A 14,712-nucleotide genomic window follows, 5' to 3' on the forward strand; every position below is an offset into this window, starting at 1 on the left:
AAAATTAATCTGCAGTCTTTCTGCACAAGTGTCTGGGTGGTAACTGGATGAACTCCTATGGCCTGTGCTATACAGGAGTCAAGCTAGATGATCTAATGATCCCATCTGACTGTAAGATATATGAATCTGTCTCAAAAAAGGCTTAAGGAGGATTCGAATGGAGCACAAGGCTTTCTGCTGCTCCTCTGAATTTCCCCCTAAAGAACTTGGATGTTGTGCCCTTTGGGGCTTTATATGTGAGTGTATTATTAATAGTAATAATAATTATTATTATTATTTGTTATAATATTTTAGATGCTGTAATGTTAATATTAATCCTGTTTAAAACCAATTTCCTGTAGAAAAAATTCTAAGAACCTTGGGGAGCAATGGAAGAAAGGAATCCCCATTGAAGTCATCCCAATGGCTTATGTCCCAGTCATGAGAGCACTGACCAGGAAGTTTGGTGGCGTTGCTGAGCTGAGGATGGCTGTTCGTAAAGCGGTCAGTATGCTCAAAGGTCTCTGAAGAAGGCCGCTCCCCACATGGGTGTACGTGGCATGTGGCAAAATAGAAATATGACGGATAATGTCTGTGCGACTATATGGTTTGTGCTTTTGAATATATATAAAAGAACAAAAAACCTTTTGGCCTAAATTTTCAAAAGTGACTAGTGACTTTGTGCATCTACTTGCTGAGCATTCCCTTCTGAAACTCAGGCCTCTTTACGGTGTTTCAAATAATACAGTAAAACACAATGAATGTTCCATACATTTCTGGAGACAACATTTTGTTTCAGAAAGTGGTGGAAGTGCCAAGGGGCACAGCCATTTCAGACTTGATTCTGACTAAGGGAGAAATGGGTTGTGAATCTGAAGGTTCCATGCTATTTGGATGAAAGTGATCGTGAAGTGATAGATTTCAGGATTCTAAGGAAAGAAAGGAATGAGAGCAGCAGAATAAGAACATTGGACTTCAAAAAAGCAGACTTGAACTAACTTAGAGAACAGGTAGGCGAGGTCCCATGGGAAGGAAATCTTAGAGGGAAAAGGAGCTCTAGAGGGCTTACAGTTTCTCAGAGACAGTATTAAAGGCACAACAGCAAATTATCCTGCTATGAAGGAAAGGTAGGAAGACTAGTAAGAGGCCAAGATGGCTTCATTAGGAGCTCTTTAAAGACCTGAAAATCAACAAAGAATCCTATAAAAAGTGAAAATATGGACAAATTGCTCAGAGGAGTACAAAAGAATAGCACAAGTATGTAGGGACAAAATCAGAAAGGTTAAGGCACAAAATGAGTTGCATCTAGCAAGAGACCTAAAAGGCAATAAGAAGAGCTTCTTTAAATATATTAGGAGCAAGAGAAAGATGAAGGAAAGTGTCCATCCTCTGTTTAGTGAGGAAGGAGAGCTGATAACTGATGACATCAGGAAGACTGAGGTGTTTAATACCCATTTTGTTTCATTATTCACTAACAAGGTTAATGGTGACCAGATACTTAACACAATTAATATTAACAAAAAGGGAGAAGGAATAATAGGGAAGCCAAAATAGGGGGGAAAACAAGTTAAAGAATATTTAGATAAGTTAGTTGTACTCAAATAGGCAGGGCCTGATGAAGTTCATCCTAGTGTAATTAAGGAACTCTCTGAGACAATTTTGCAATCGTTAGCAATTATCTTCGAGACCTTGTGGAGGACGGGTGAGGTCCCAGGGAATTACAGACCAGTCAACTTTATTTCAATACCTGGAAAGGTACTGGAACAAATTATTAATCAATCAGTTTGCAAGCACTTAGTGGATAAAAGGGTAATAAGGAATAGCCAGCATGAATTTTTCAAGAACAAATCATGACAAACCAACCTAATTTCCTTCTTTGACAGTATTACTGGCCTAGTTGTTAGGAAGGAAGCAGTAGACTAGATGTATCTTGATTTCAGTGAGGCTTTTGACACCGTCCCACATGACATTCTCATAAGCAAACTAGGGAAATGAGGTCTAGATGAAATCTCTGTAAGGTAGGTGCACAACTAGTTGAAATACCATAATCAAATATTTATTGATGTTTTGCTGTCAAATGGGGAGGCCGCATCAAATGGGGTCCTGTACTACTCAATATTTTCATTAATGACTTGGCTAATGGAGTGGAGAATATGATTATAAAATTTACAAATAACATCAAGCTAGGAACAGTTGCAAGCACTTTGGAGGACAAGATTAGAATTTGAAATGACCTTGACAAAGTGGAGAACTGATCTGAATTCAACAAGATGATATACAGTAAAGCCAAGTGCAGAGTACTTCTCGTTGGAAGGAAAAATCAAGAGCACAACTACAAAATGGGGTTTAATTGGCTAGGCAGTAGTACTGTTCATAGAATTATAGAATATCAGAGTTGGAAGGGACTTCAGGAGGTCATCTAGTCCAACCCCCTGCTCAAAGCAGGACCAATCCCCAATTTTTGCCCCCGATTCATAAATGGCCCCCTCAAGGATTGAACTCACAACCCTGGGTTTAGCAGGCCAATGCTCAAACCACTGAGCTATCCCTCCCTGTTGAAGAGGATCTGGGGGTTCTAATGGATCACAAATTGAATATGAATCGGCATGATGCAGTTGTGAAAAAGGCTAATATTCTGGGGTGTATTAACAGGAGTGTTGTATGCAATACATAGCAGGTAACTGTCTGGCTCTTCTCAACACTGGTGAGGCCTCAACTGGAGTACTGTGTCCAGTCCTGGGCACCACACTTTAAAAAAGATGTGGACAAATTGGAGAGAGTCGAGAGGAGAGCATTACAGATGGTAGAAGGTTTAAAAAAACCTCACCTCTGAGGAAAGGTTAAAGAAACTAGGTATGTTTAGTCTTGAGAAAAGACTGAGGGAGGGACCCTGATAAGTCTTCACATATGTGAAGGGCTGTTATCAAGAGCTTGGTGGTCAATTGTTCTCCATGCCCACTGAAGGAAGGACAAGAAATAACGGGCTTAATCTGCAGCAAGGGAGATTTACGTTCAATGGTATGATAACTTTCTAACGATGAGGGTTGTTAAGTGCTGGAACAGGCTTCTAAGGGATGTTGTGGAGCTCCCATCATGGGAGGTTTTTAAGAACAGGTTGAGCAAACACCTGTCCGGAATAGCGTAGAATTACATAGTCCTGCCTTAGCGCAGGAGGCTGGTCTCGATGATCTTTGGAGGTGCCTTCCAGCCTTACATTTTTACATTCTAAATTGGGCACCTGGAAAGGGAGATGCTTAAAAATCTTGAAGATGTAAGTCCCTATTTTTACCTTTGCAGAAATCTGTTCCTTTAAGTACTTTTATCCCCGTTGTACAGATGGGAAGTTGAGGGACAGAGAGGCCTGGCCCAGGATCACACGGAAAGTCTGTGATGGAGCAGGGCATTGAACATAGGTCTCCGAAGTCCCAGGCTAATGCACTAACCCTTGTATTCTCCTTCATCTCTACCTCTCTGCTGGGAGGACCGAGATTGTATGGGGTAGTTCTTAAATTTTATTCTAGGTGTATTAGGAAGAAGGTTGCTGTTACCAAAATACAGTAAAAAAAAAAATCTTTCTCTGACAGCCATAGGTTAATAACATCATCCTGGCCACAATCCTGGGAGATCCTAAGTTTTGATCATGGGGCTGTTCTAATGCATCCGTGACGAATGTTGCTCATGGGTGTAGTATTGCTCTGAAGGGCCTAATCTAGTCTCAGGTGAAGGCGATAGGAATCCTTCCACTGGCTGAGTAGGCTATGGATTAGGCCCTAGGTTTTGTATTGTTCTGTGACTTTTGAGTTGTATCCATCTTCTTATGGTGTATATGAGTGACAAGATCCCAACGAGCATTGATGAGGAATCGCTTAGCGGTTAGGGTTCAGGAAGGTCTGGTATGGCTGGTGTGTCTCTCTTCACCTTCAGGCCAAGCAGGGTCTCTCAGCCCCAGTGGGAACATGGTGATGAAGAGGTTTAATGTTCTCTGTCTGTATCCTTTCATAGACTGCAGATGTCCTCACAGCCACTGTCCAAAGCAATAAACTAGAAAGGACTATTAGGCATGCAGTAACTCTCCACAGTTAGTCTATTGCTAAGAAATTAAGACTGTATTGGAAGGTTTTGCTCTCCTTTGCTGGTCAGAACTCCTCATGCTGATCTTCTCCAAGAGTAAAGTAACATCACAAAACTGTATCCTCATCTGTTTGTTTGAAAAATCAACCCTTGAGACATAGCTATTATCTCACTCTTTCAGACAACCAGCTGAGTTCTGTTAAAACCAGATTTTCTGACAGTGGATATGACAGTCAGTTCTGCCTGTTGCCATACAGACAAATCTTTACATATTGAGAAATAAATGTTTCCAAGTGGCGTGCTGTGAGTTTCACCATGTGACTTTCCTTTGATGTTTGTGGTGCGAATTCCACACATCTCTCTACAAAGCACTTTGAAAAATCCCCCTCTAGTTTTTAATACTTACTTTATGGGGAAACTCAGAATAATGACTTTGAATATTCAGTTCCATAGGATTCTTTGCTTAAGGGATTGCACAGCTTTCTGCTCTAATATGCAGCTTCTTTGACTTTCTCAGTCGTGATGTATCTATAGAAATCCAGTGGACAGGAGCACCCTGGCAATGCTAGTACTATTTTCATAAGACTGCTAAGAGATTAATTTCCAAAGTACTTTGTTCATACGGAACTTTGGTTAATCTGTGCCAGGGCTTCCCAGAGGGTCCCCTGCCCCATTCAGGGCTCTGGGCTTCAGCTGCAGGTCGGGCTGTGTGTGTGTGGGGCGGGAGGCTTCAGCCCCATGGCAGGGAGCTTGAGGCTTCAGCCCCTCAGTGGGTGCCCCAGGGCTCCTGTGCGCTTGAAAATATTTACTGGCTCTGCTCTGGATGGCTCCAGCTGAATTTAAGCCCTGATCTGTGCCAAACTCCTGGGGTCTACCATTGACTCAATTGTGCCACTCTGGGAATATCACCTATCTTCTTTGGTCCTCTCTTTCTTCATCTGTAAAATACTTGCCTACTTAACAGGTGCTTTGTGGGAAGTAGTGAATGAGGATTAAAAGAGCAATATAGTGCTTAATATCATGTATTGTTTCCTGTTTGGCCTGATCTGTTCTCCAGTATTTGGTGCCTTACAGCCTTGTTTCCGTTAGGATGAGAAATTGTGAGATGAGTTAGGTCTATTCTTGAAGTCATCTTGTTTGTGGACATTTCTTGTAAATAAATTCCTCTTACCCTGAGCACAGCAGCTGGTGATGTCCTTTGGAATGCCCAAGTCAGCTGCTCCAAAGAGCTCTGTGCCCAAGAAGATCTGTCCATCTTCTTCCTCTCAGGATCACACTTCTCCTGCAAACCAAGATGCTAGCACCCATGTTTGCAAACCGGGCAACCATTCCACAAGGGTTAGCACTGACATGTCATGAGGTCTAGTGCCACAGCCCCTCACTGTTTTCATTACATGAAGGGATTTATTTGCTCTTTCAGTTGGCCGGAGAAAGTACTCGGCATGTCCGTTAACCTTAGTGAAGGGATTATCCTTGGCTCCAAGACTCCTCTCGTGGTCGCCATTAGCACCTTTTGGTATAAGTGTTATTAATAGTGGTGGTGTTTGCATTGAAGCTCTTCTAACAGCCAAGGACAGACTCTTTTAGGGTACTGAAATGGGTTACTCTATGAAAAGCATCCCCTTATCATGCTTAAATTGGTTAATTAAGGGCTGTCTTTCAGCCTCTGTGTAGAATATGACTAAATGCCGTGTGTGTAATAGCAGTTTATTCTTGCACTGCTGAAGCCAATAGGAATTTTGACCTGCAGTGGGAGCAGGTTCATTTCACAAGTACATACATTTTTACTCCCACATTCACCAAGGTGTCTAGGTGCTTTCTATAGTCCACAGACCCACATGGTTTGATATAAACTGGATAGCTCTGGGTGTGTGTTTTGTTGTTGTTGTCCTCCCCACCTGGTGCAAAACAATGAGTGGGGCAGTGACACAGTTGAATAACAGCAATTTTCTTTATTTTATATGTACTGTTTGAGACATTTATTTCTAATGGAGAGATGTGAGGGCAGCCAATTTTGTGCCCGAGTTTAAAAAAAAAAAAAATCTTTGCAAGGTAGTTAACAACTCATCTTTTTGCCTAGGGTCCCGTGGTGACAGACAATGGGAATTTCATATTGGACTGGAAGTTTGACAAGGTCCACAAGTGGAATGAAGTGAACACAGCTATAAAAATGATACCAGGTAATCTCTCAGATTAAAAAATCCCTGACTTCCTGAAGTCTGGTCCACATTGGAAATAAGGCATCAGTGGTTAACAGTGGAAGTAATGAACCATTGGAACAATTTACCAAGGGTCACGGTGGACTCTCCATCACTGACAATTTTGAAATCAAGATTGGGTGTTTATTTTTGTTTGTTCGTTTGTTTTTTTTAAAGATCTGTTCTAGGAATTACTTTGGGGAAGTTCTTTGGCCAGTGTAATGCAGGAGGTCAGACGAGATGATCACAATGGTCCCTTCCAGCCTTAGAATCTATGAGTCCATGAAGTTTTACTGGTATAACTCTTTTGGTTAGGGATGGTATATTTTGCTTCCTGATCCAGAATAAATTATCCCGGCATAAGAGTACATATCCTGCTGTAAAACTGTGTATGCCCTGGATGGGATTTTGTCACTTTAACTATCCCAATATAGTTAAAACAGCAAAACTTTCTAGTCCAGATGAGTCTTAAGATTCTAATTCAGTGAGATACATAAACCCTTGCCTAAATTTTAAGCATGGATTCCATGGTGCTACTCGCATGCTTAAAGTTAGCAAATGCTTGAGTATCTTGAGTGGTCAGATGTCAATTACATTGGTGTCCATCGATCCCAATGACTTTACAGCACTGTAACTTCATTAGGAGAACTAGATCCTAATCTTTTTCAAATGCTCTTTGTGCTGCTTCAGGTAGGAGCTCCTCATCGCAACGGTGATGGACTCTGGGGTGGGACTTTTCAACAGCATCGAAGCCCCATTGAGAGATGGGGTGACTTGTGCCCCTAAGAGGGCTTTTCTGCATGCATGCAGTAGGGCTCTAACTTCATCAGGATAGTTCCAGTGGTCCAGTCCCCCTAGGGTAGAAGCAGTTTATACCAGTGTAAAGGTGCTTGTACCAGCATAGCTATTCCCATGCAGAACGGAATAAGCTGTGCCAGTATAATAGTATCCATGCTGGGGGCTACACTGGTAAAACTATTGGTAAAAGAATCCCATCCCAACTGACACAGTTATACAGATACAAAATCTATGTAGACCCGGTCACTTTTAGGGGCTTTTAAAAAAAAAAAATCCCACCCTTATTTTTATAAAGATTTACTGTGGCCATGAAGTCACAAGTGGGGCCGTGATGTGTAGGGTGCATCTGCATAGCAGCTGGGGAGTGTGATTACCAGCTCTGGTAGACATACACACGCTAGTTTGGGAAACGTGGCCCTGTGGCTGTGGCGGTATGGGCTAGCCAGGGTACGATCCCGTCTAAGATCATAGGTACACACTCCGGCGTCTCGTCTGAGTCGCCACCTGTGCTACCATAGCCACAGTCCTTCTCTTAGGGTATGTCTGTGCTAGCTGCCAGATCGGCAGGCAGCGATCGATCCAGTGGGGGTCGATTTATCGCGTCTAGTCGAGACGTGATAAATCGACCTCCGAGCGCTCTCCCGTCGACTCCTGTACTCCACCGGCACGAGAGGCCCTGGCGGAGTCAACTGGGGAGCAGCAGCCGTCGACTCACCGCAGTGAAGACGCTGCGGTGAGTTGGTCTGAGTACGTCAACTTCAGCTATGTTGTTCACGTAGCCAAAGTTGCGTAACTTGGATTGATTCACCGCCCCGGTGTGGACCAGGCCTTAGTGCGCTAGCTTGATCAAAGCTAGCCCTTGTACATCCGCGTGAGCTGGGAATTTCACTTCCCATCTGCAGTGCAGACATAGCCATAGAGCTTTGGGCAGTGATTTAATTTTGGGAAGAGATTTTTTTTTTTAAGCTTTTTATAGCTCAAAAAGGGGTTAGTCAGATGACCTTTTGTTGGTCAAATAAAATAAAACAGAAAACTTGTATATTTCAACTCCCAGTAAGAAGGTCGACTGCTTTTACCTCTGACTTAAATTACACTAATTTTTTTTTTTAAAGTGATGTCCGTGATATCTGAAATCATCCATCAGGTGGCAGCATTGTTTCATTCATCTCTGCAGAACAAAATTTGTCTGAGATGTTACACAAAGTAATTTAAACTCTATTCTGCAGCCCTACTCGTTATGTGTGGCATACTTGTGAGGAAACGTGCTGTGCAGAGATGCTAGCCCTCCCTAATTTTCCATAATCTTCCTGGTTTTACATGTAATTACAAAATTCGTAATTCAGGCTTAAATCAACTAATTTTGCAAGTGCACGCGTATTTTGCGAGTGTGCGCGTGCATACGGGTCACTCACCACCACTGAGGTCTGAGGAGCACAGTGAATAGTGCCGCCGTGGCTGGGGGAACTCTTTTCCACCACCTTATGGCACATACGCAAACTGCGCAGTGAGGCTCTGATAGGAGGCGAGCCATTTTAAAGGGGTTGGGGGTGCTGCTGGGTTCACCGCCCAAGCCACAGGCTGTGTGTTGTGCTCTTGCTGCCCCAGGTGAGCCCTGCTGGACAACGCTAATGCACGCTGAGTTACAAGAGCACTCCAGCAGGGTCTGCCAGGGGCAGTTAGAGCATAACACACAGCCTGTGTCTTGGGCGGTGAATCCAGCAGTGCCCCAAGCTTCACTGACAATCACTGCGGCTTGTCTCCTGTCACACCGTCACTGCACAGTCTTGGGGAGAGGAGAATCCAGAGGGGCAGGAGGACGCAACAGAGGGAGAGAGCAGGAGCGTGACAGAGGAGGGAGAAGAGGAGGAAGATCATCTTGGGAGGAAGGTTCAGGCCCAGAACTGGCCCAGGTAATTAAGAGCCCTAAGCAGCATAGGAGGGCAGCTTTCCTTGGTCCAGACCTCCCTTTCTCCCTCTTTGGGGGTGGGATCAAGGGTGCAATGAGGGGTGATGCAGGGCACCCAGGCCTCCCCCTTGGCCATAGAAGGGGGGTGGAGGGAGAGGTCCTGTTTATTCTCACATGTGCAGAAGTGCATCTAAAATGCAGCCCAAGCAGTCAAGGCACTACCCCCAATCCCCTGTCTGTATTTGGCTTCTCACCTTTGGCATTTACTGATTATCCAAGCAACGTCCCTGTTTTTTTCCATAAACATCCCTAAAAGTCTCAGAGCAAAGTTGGCAGCTCTGCACAGGAGTAAGGACGACTGAGCATCAGGTTGGCAAAAAAAACGGCCCTTACGGATTAAAGCCTCTCAGCAGAGTTTATATTTTACTTAAAAGAAAATACTAAGAACGCTTGGGTGCAATTCTTCATCATATGGGTGTTTTCTCCACGTTAAACAGTGTCCGCAGTCTTGCAGCGTGTTGTGCATGGGTCAGTATAAAATCTACCTGCCGGCCCTGTATTGTAGCTTTGGGGCCTTACCCAGGAAGCGTATGGTCCTGAAATGGGGTGTTATGGAAGAGGTATGAGGTTACTCGGATGCTAATTGATGTTTGCTGTTGAAACCCTTAATAGCAACAAAATCATGGTGTCTTGCATTTCGTAATCTTTTTTCTTCCCAAAGCAAAATTAAACTGGTGTACAAATTACGGCATCACTTCACAGGCCACTGAATGGAGCCTGCTCTAGAGGAAGGTGTGTCAGCTGTTTAACAGCACCCAGCAATGCTATGTACAACAATATAAGGCAGGAGATGAAAAGGGTGCTACAGGGGAATTTCTATTGTAGATTACTGGCATTTGGTCACGGTGTCAGTGTTAACACTTTTCCAGCCATAAATAGTGCATCTGATTTTCATTGCCAAAGTGAACATGACTCTGTTCAGAGACCATTTAAATACATGCTGCTCATTTCATACTGTTGGGATGAGCACAGCCGTGTCGTTCGGGAAAAGGAGTCCGGAGGCCTGTTGTAACAAATACAGCTTTCGCTATTTCGCTGCATAATGCAACTGGTTGCCAGGTGATTTTTTTCTGATACTTTTTCATATTTAACACCAGAAGAGACCATTAATTATCTAGTCTGATTTCTTGCATACTGCAGGCCAGGAAATTTCATCTAGCTCCTCCTGTATTGCGCCCAGTAACTTGCCTTTTAAATCAAGGAGGGAGAAATTAAATCTTGGTCATATAGTTTAAACTCTTTGTACCACTCTGCACAATTTTCTCTATTGTGATTTCCTCCCTAAAGCCCTGATTCAGCAGGGTACTTAGCGTGGCTCTAACTTTAACTCTAACTTTAACTAACTATGAGCAGTCCTGTTGCCGTCAGTGATCTTACTCACGCTAAAAGTGAGGCTTGTGCTTACGTACTTTGCTGACTCTAGGCCTATGGACATATCTACATCAGAGGTGGTGGTGGTGAATCCTTGGTTGCTGCTGGTGGACTCAGTAGCGGTTCTATTGAGAGTGGGGGATCTCTGTAAAGGGGCCATTCACCGGTTTATTTTTTGTGCTCTGAACCATTATAAATGATCTGATCTTACCCCTCCTAAGAATCTCACATCTTGTTGTGGCAGCCTTGTGGGGAAAACCCCAGACTCCCCTTCCTCCTGAAGTAATTGACTCTGGGGCATAAGAACGGCCATACTGGGTCAGACCAAAGGTCCATCTAGCCCAGTATCCTGTCTTCTGACAGTGGCCAGTGCCAGGTGCCCCAGAGTAAATGAACAATGATCAATTCCCTGTCTCCCATTCCCAGCTTCTGGCAAACAGAGGCTAGGGACACCATCCCTGACCATCCTGGCTAATAGCTATTGATGGACCTAGCCTCTGTGAATTTATCTAGTTCTTTTTTTAACCATGTTATGGTCTTGGCCTTCACAACATTCTCTGGCAATCCACAGGTTGACTGTGTTGTGTGAAGAAATACTTCCTTTTGTTTATTTTGAATCTGCTGCCTATTAATTTCTTTTGGTGGCTCCTAGTTCTTGTGTTTCTAAGAAGCAGTAAATAACACTTCCTTATTTACTTTCTCAACACAAGTCATGATTTTGTAGACCTCTATCATATCCCCCCTTTAGTTGTCTTTTTTCCAAGCTGAAAAGTGCCAATCTTATTAATCTTGCTGCATATGGAAGCTATTCCATACTCCTAATAATTTTTGTTGCCCTTTTCTGAACCTTTTCCAATTCCAGTATATTCCAGGTGAGTTTGGCCATTTGCTGCTCCACAGATGGTGTGAGACCCAGGCTAGCACTGGATTATGAAAACATCAGGGGCCACTTACTAGTGCAGAAACCTGCCTCTGCTGTGAGGCCTGGAGCAGAAAGCGATGATGAAACCTGGCCCCTCTTAGTGTTTGCAGGAATCACAGTCTGAGGGCCTAATCCTTCATCTCCTAGTGATTACGCCTGTTGTACCAAAGTGGCTTTTTGCTAATCTGGTTCCTCTCCCAGCTTTGCGTGGAGGAGCTCCACATTGTGACATCTGACCTACCCCTGCAGTCTGCCCAAACCACTGCAGCTTAAATAGCCTCCCTCTGCTGTTTGGACTTAGTGTGATGTCCTTCCTCCACCTCCCGGCGTCCTAGAATCTCTCTATTGGCTTCTCCTCTTCTGCCTTAAGCTTAAGACTGTTGTCCTTGCTTCAGTGCCCTGCACTACTCTGCCACCTTATATTTCTGTCCCCCATCCCCTTCCCTTTGTAGTCTGTCTCACTCTCACCTTCCTGCCTCTTCCGGTGTTCCCCTGCACCTAGAACTCCCTGGCAAAACGGGGGAGCCACCTCCTTAAAGCTAAGCCATAGGTGGATCTTACCCTCCCCTTAATGAAAAGCCCTGCCCTGCTCCGCCAGCCTCCCCTTCTCATCCAGGGTACTGGAATCGTTCTGTTCTGATCCTACGAGGTGCAGGGCACCCTTAGTTCTCGCCGCCGGAGAATCTCGTAGGATTGGATTTTGGACTGGAAAGCACCAGGTGGTAGGGGCAGTGTTAGCGCAATCAGCATGAAAGATCTGGAAGTGAATTATACCCCGTACCTGCTCCCTTTAACTTGCTGTACATGGATCATCTGTATTGTTTTATTACAGTTAAAAATAATGGGTGAATTCCTGCGCCCTTTGACGTCCCTGGCAAAACTCTTATTGAGGCAACCCCAGCGGGGATAGGATGCCACCCGGTGTCCTGACGTTCACCATTCCACTGTGCCTGAATATATTTTTCTGCGCTGGCTTCCAGCAGCCAGTTGATATCAGCCTTGAGCCCCAGGCAGCCATGCTAGTAAAACGAATCTAAATGAACTGGTGAAAGTTGCCATGTGTCACTCTCTATCTAGAGTTCCACAGCAGGGACCTGCCGGTTTCACATGCAGCTAGTGAAAATCCTGTGCCATTTGTCTCTGTTGTGACAGTGAGTCCTTTTATTTTCTGTTCTGAAACATGCCCCGCTGCAAAAAGGCTGGTCACTCGTAAGATAGAAGAGGAAAAGAAACGGAGCCATCAAGATGTGCATTCTAATCCAAAGCTTCCACTGACAGTACTGCTGCAACGCTTGTCCTCCCTTCCCTTGTATATCTCACTCCTGCTGTTATATGTAAGCTTGGTGTGTGTTTGTGCAATGCTTGCTTCAGGGCATGGTGCTTACTGATTGCTGTGGGGCTACTTGCTTAGCCCCCCGATCCTTCTGAAGGCCACAGAGCTGGATTCCTGCACCAGTACACAGACTCACTGGCTTTAGCGGGGCTCTCCATGGGTGCAGATGTCCTCTTGCACTGAGCCGGTTGCAAAGTCAGGGCGTTAGCAAGCACTTCACTCTATGTTCTGTTCATACCCATAAGAACGATCATTCCAGATCAGCTCAATGGTCTATCTAGTCCAGCGTCCCTCCCTAACAGTGGCCAGTACCACTGCTCCAGCGGGTGGTGCAAGAAATCCTGTAGTGGGGAATTCTGGGATAATCTGCCTATAGGGAAACTTTTCTTAACCCTTTCTTCCCCCCCATCAAATTCTAGGTTGGTTTATGTCCGGAAGCGTAAATGTCATAAGCTTGTCAGGACAGAGACTGATTTTGTAAAGCCATAGTGGACTTTGAGGCCCAGGTCCTAAAATGTATTTAAATGCCTAAGTCCCTTTTGAAATCAGTTGGAGTTAGATGCCTAAATACCTTCTGAGCGGCTGGCCTGAATGCCAGATCAGTAATACAGTCCCTAATTCTAGAGGATTAGAGCAGCCGGGGTAAGCCTGGCAGATAAGAGATGGTTTGAGCCCTAACCTGTGTTTGAATGTTCTATTCCCAGGAGTGGTGGAGACAGGTCTCTTCATCAACATGGCCGACGTGGTTTACTTTGGCATGGAAGATGGTTCTGTCAGCGCCCGTGAGAAACTGGCCCTCTGACACAGTCCAGCTACATGATGCTCCCTGCCTTCCAAACAGCGGCCATAATGGTGCCAACCTGACACATTGCCTTAATGAGCAGCTGGTCAGTCGCAGAGGTTGGGGCAGAAGGTCTTTCAGGATCTGCTGACGTGCTACTGAATGTCTTTTTTTTAAAACTATATTCTCTATTTTTTATTGTTCAGGGACGCTTGTCATTTTTTTAAAAAAGAGTCACTTGAATAGAAGTTGCTTTTAACATTTTTATTTTGTTTTATAAGAAGCATTTACCAAAAAGGACACATCTTACAGAACTTGAACCCGCTGGTTGCTCTGACAGCGTCTTGTTGGGGGGAGAAAGGTGATCACAATGTATTATTTTTATTTAGTTTGCTGGGTGGAAAAATTAAAGATGCAGCATGTAAAACCAGGGCATATCCAGTTGGGACCTGCTGATGCCTTATTGGAACCTTTTGGTTCTGTATTTTCTTCCCTTTGTTTTTTTTACATCATGGTTTTTAATAGTACAGAATGCCTAGTTATTCTGCATGGGTAAAATTTACCCTCGTGCAGAGGGTCAGGTCAGAAGTGTTCCATGGGCTTTTTCTGGCCCTTTGCACAGGAGTGAATTTCATCCTTTGGGCCAAACACTGCTCTGTTAAATCAGTGTCAATCCACAGTAACTCCCATCAAGGTTTATTTCAATCAGTGAAGTTACTCCAGATTGACATCCTTGTAAACAAGAGCAGAATTGGGGCCTGGATCAAGTTTACAGAAGTGTATTGGAGAAGCTTTCAACAACGTCGAGTACCTTAGCAGCAAATCGTTCCGTTAGGAATGAAGACAATTTATCACACCTCACCACTGGGTTGATTTATAGGAGGATAGATCGGAAAGCAAAGGAATATTGAGTCTTCCTGCCTGGACTGGATACAAATGTAGCAAGAAGACAAGGCAATCATCTGATGTATCCTATTCCTCCTATAGGTGCTTCGCATGTTATAGTGTCAAAAACGTGAATCATCACTCTGTATGTTATGGGCACTGAAATAAAGAGCTGTAATGCCAGGTTTTTGACTGTTCTGATTCTCTTTTACAATGAAATATTTAATACCTGATGGGACAGAACGTCAGTTGGTATAAATTGACTTCACTAGAGCTATGACTCTTTCCACTTGCCGAGGATCTGCCCTGATTTGGGTAGCTTAAGGCCTTATGTGGGACTTAAATGGGGCTTAGGCTTTGTGCCGGCTCTCTGTACAAGGGTGAATTTCACCCACACTGAATGCACCA

General features: G+C 44.2%; 1 protein-coding gene across 2 annotated transcripts in view; it reads left to right on the forward strand.

Annotated features, from left to right (window-relative positions):
• Positions 1-14,487, forward strand: part of RPIA (ribose 5-phosphate isomerase A) — a 31,523-nt gene extending 17,036 nt beyond the window's left edge. For both annotated transcript variants that reach the window (XM_038400335.2, XM_043512728.1), the window contains exons 7-9: positions 342-483; positions 6,131-6,230; positions 13,343-14,487. In XM_038400335.2, the coding sequence (XP_038256263.1) occupies positions 342-483; positions 6,131-6,230; positions 13,343-13,440 (340 nt within the window). In that variant the 3' untranslated portion in view covers positions 13,441-14,487. The remainder of the gene's footprint in view (positions 1-341; positions 484-6,130; positions 6,231-13,342) is intronic.
• The last annotated feature ends 225 nt before the right edge of the window (positions 14,488-14,712 follow it).

Source organism: Dermochelys coriacea, chromosome 4 (genome assembly GCF_009764565.3).
Source record: "Dermochelys coriacea isolate rDerCor1 chromosome 4, rDerCor1.pri.v4, whole genome shotgun sequence".
NCBI lineage: Eukaryota > Metazoa > Chordata > Testudines > Dermochelyidae > Dermochelys > Dermochelys coriacea.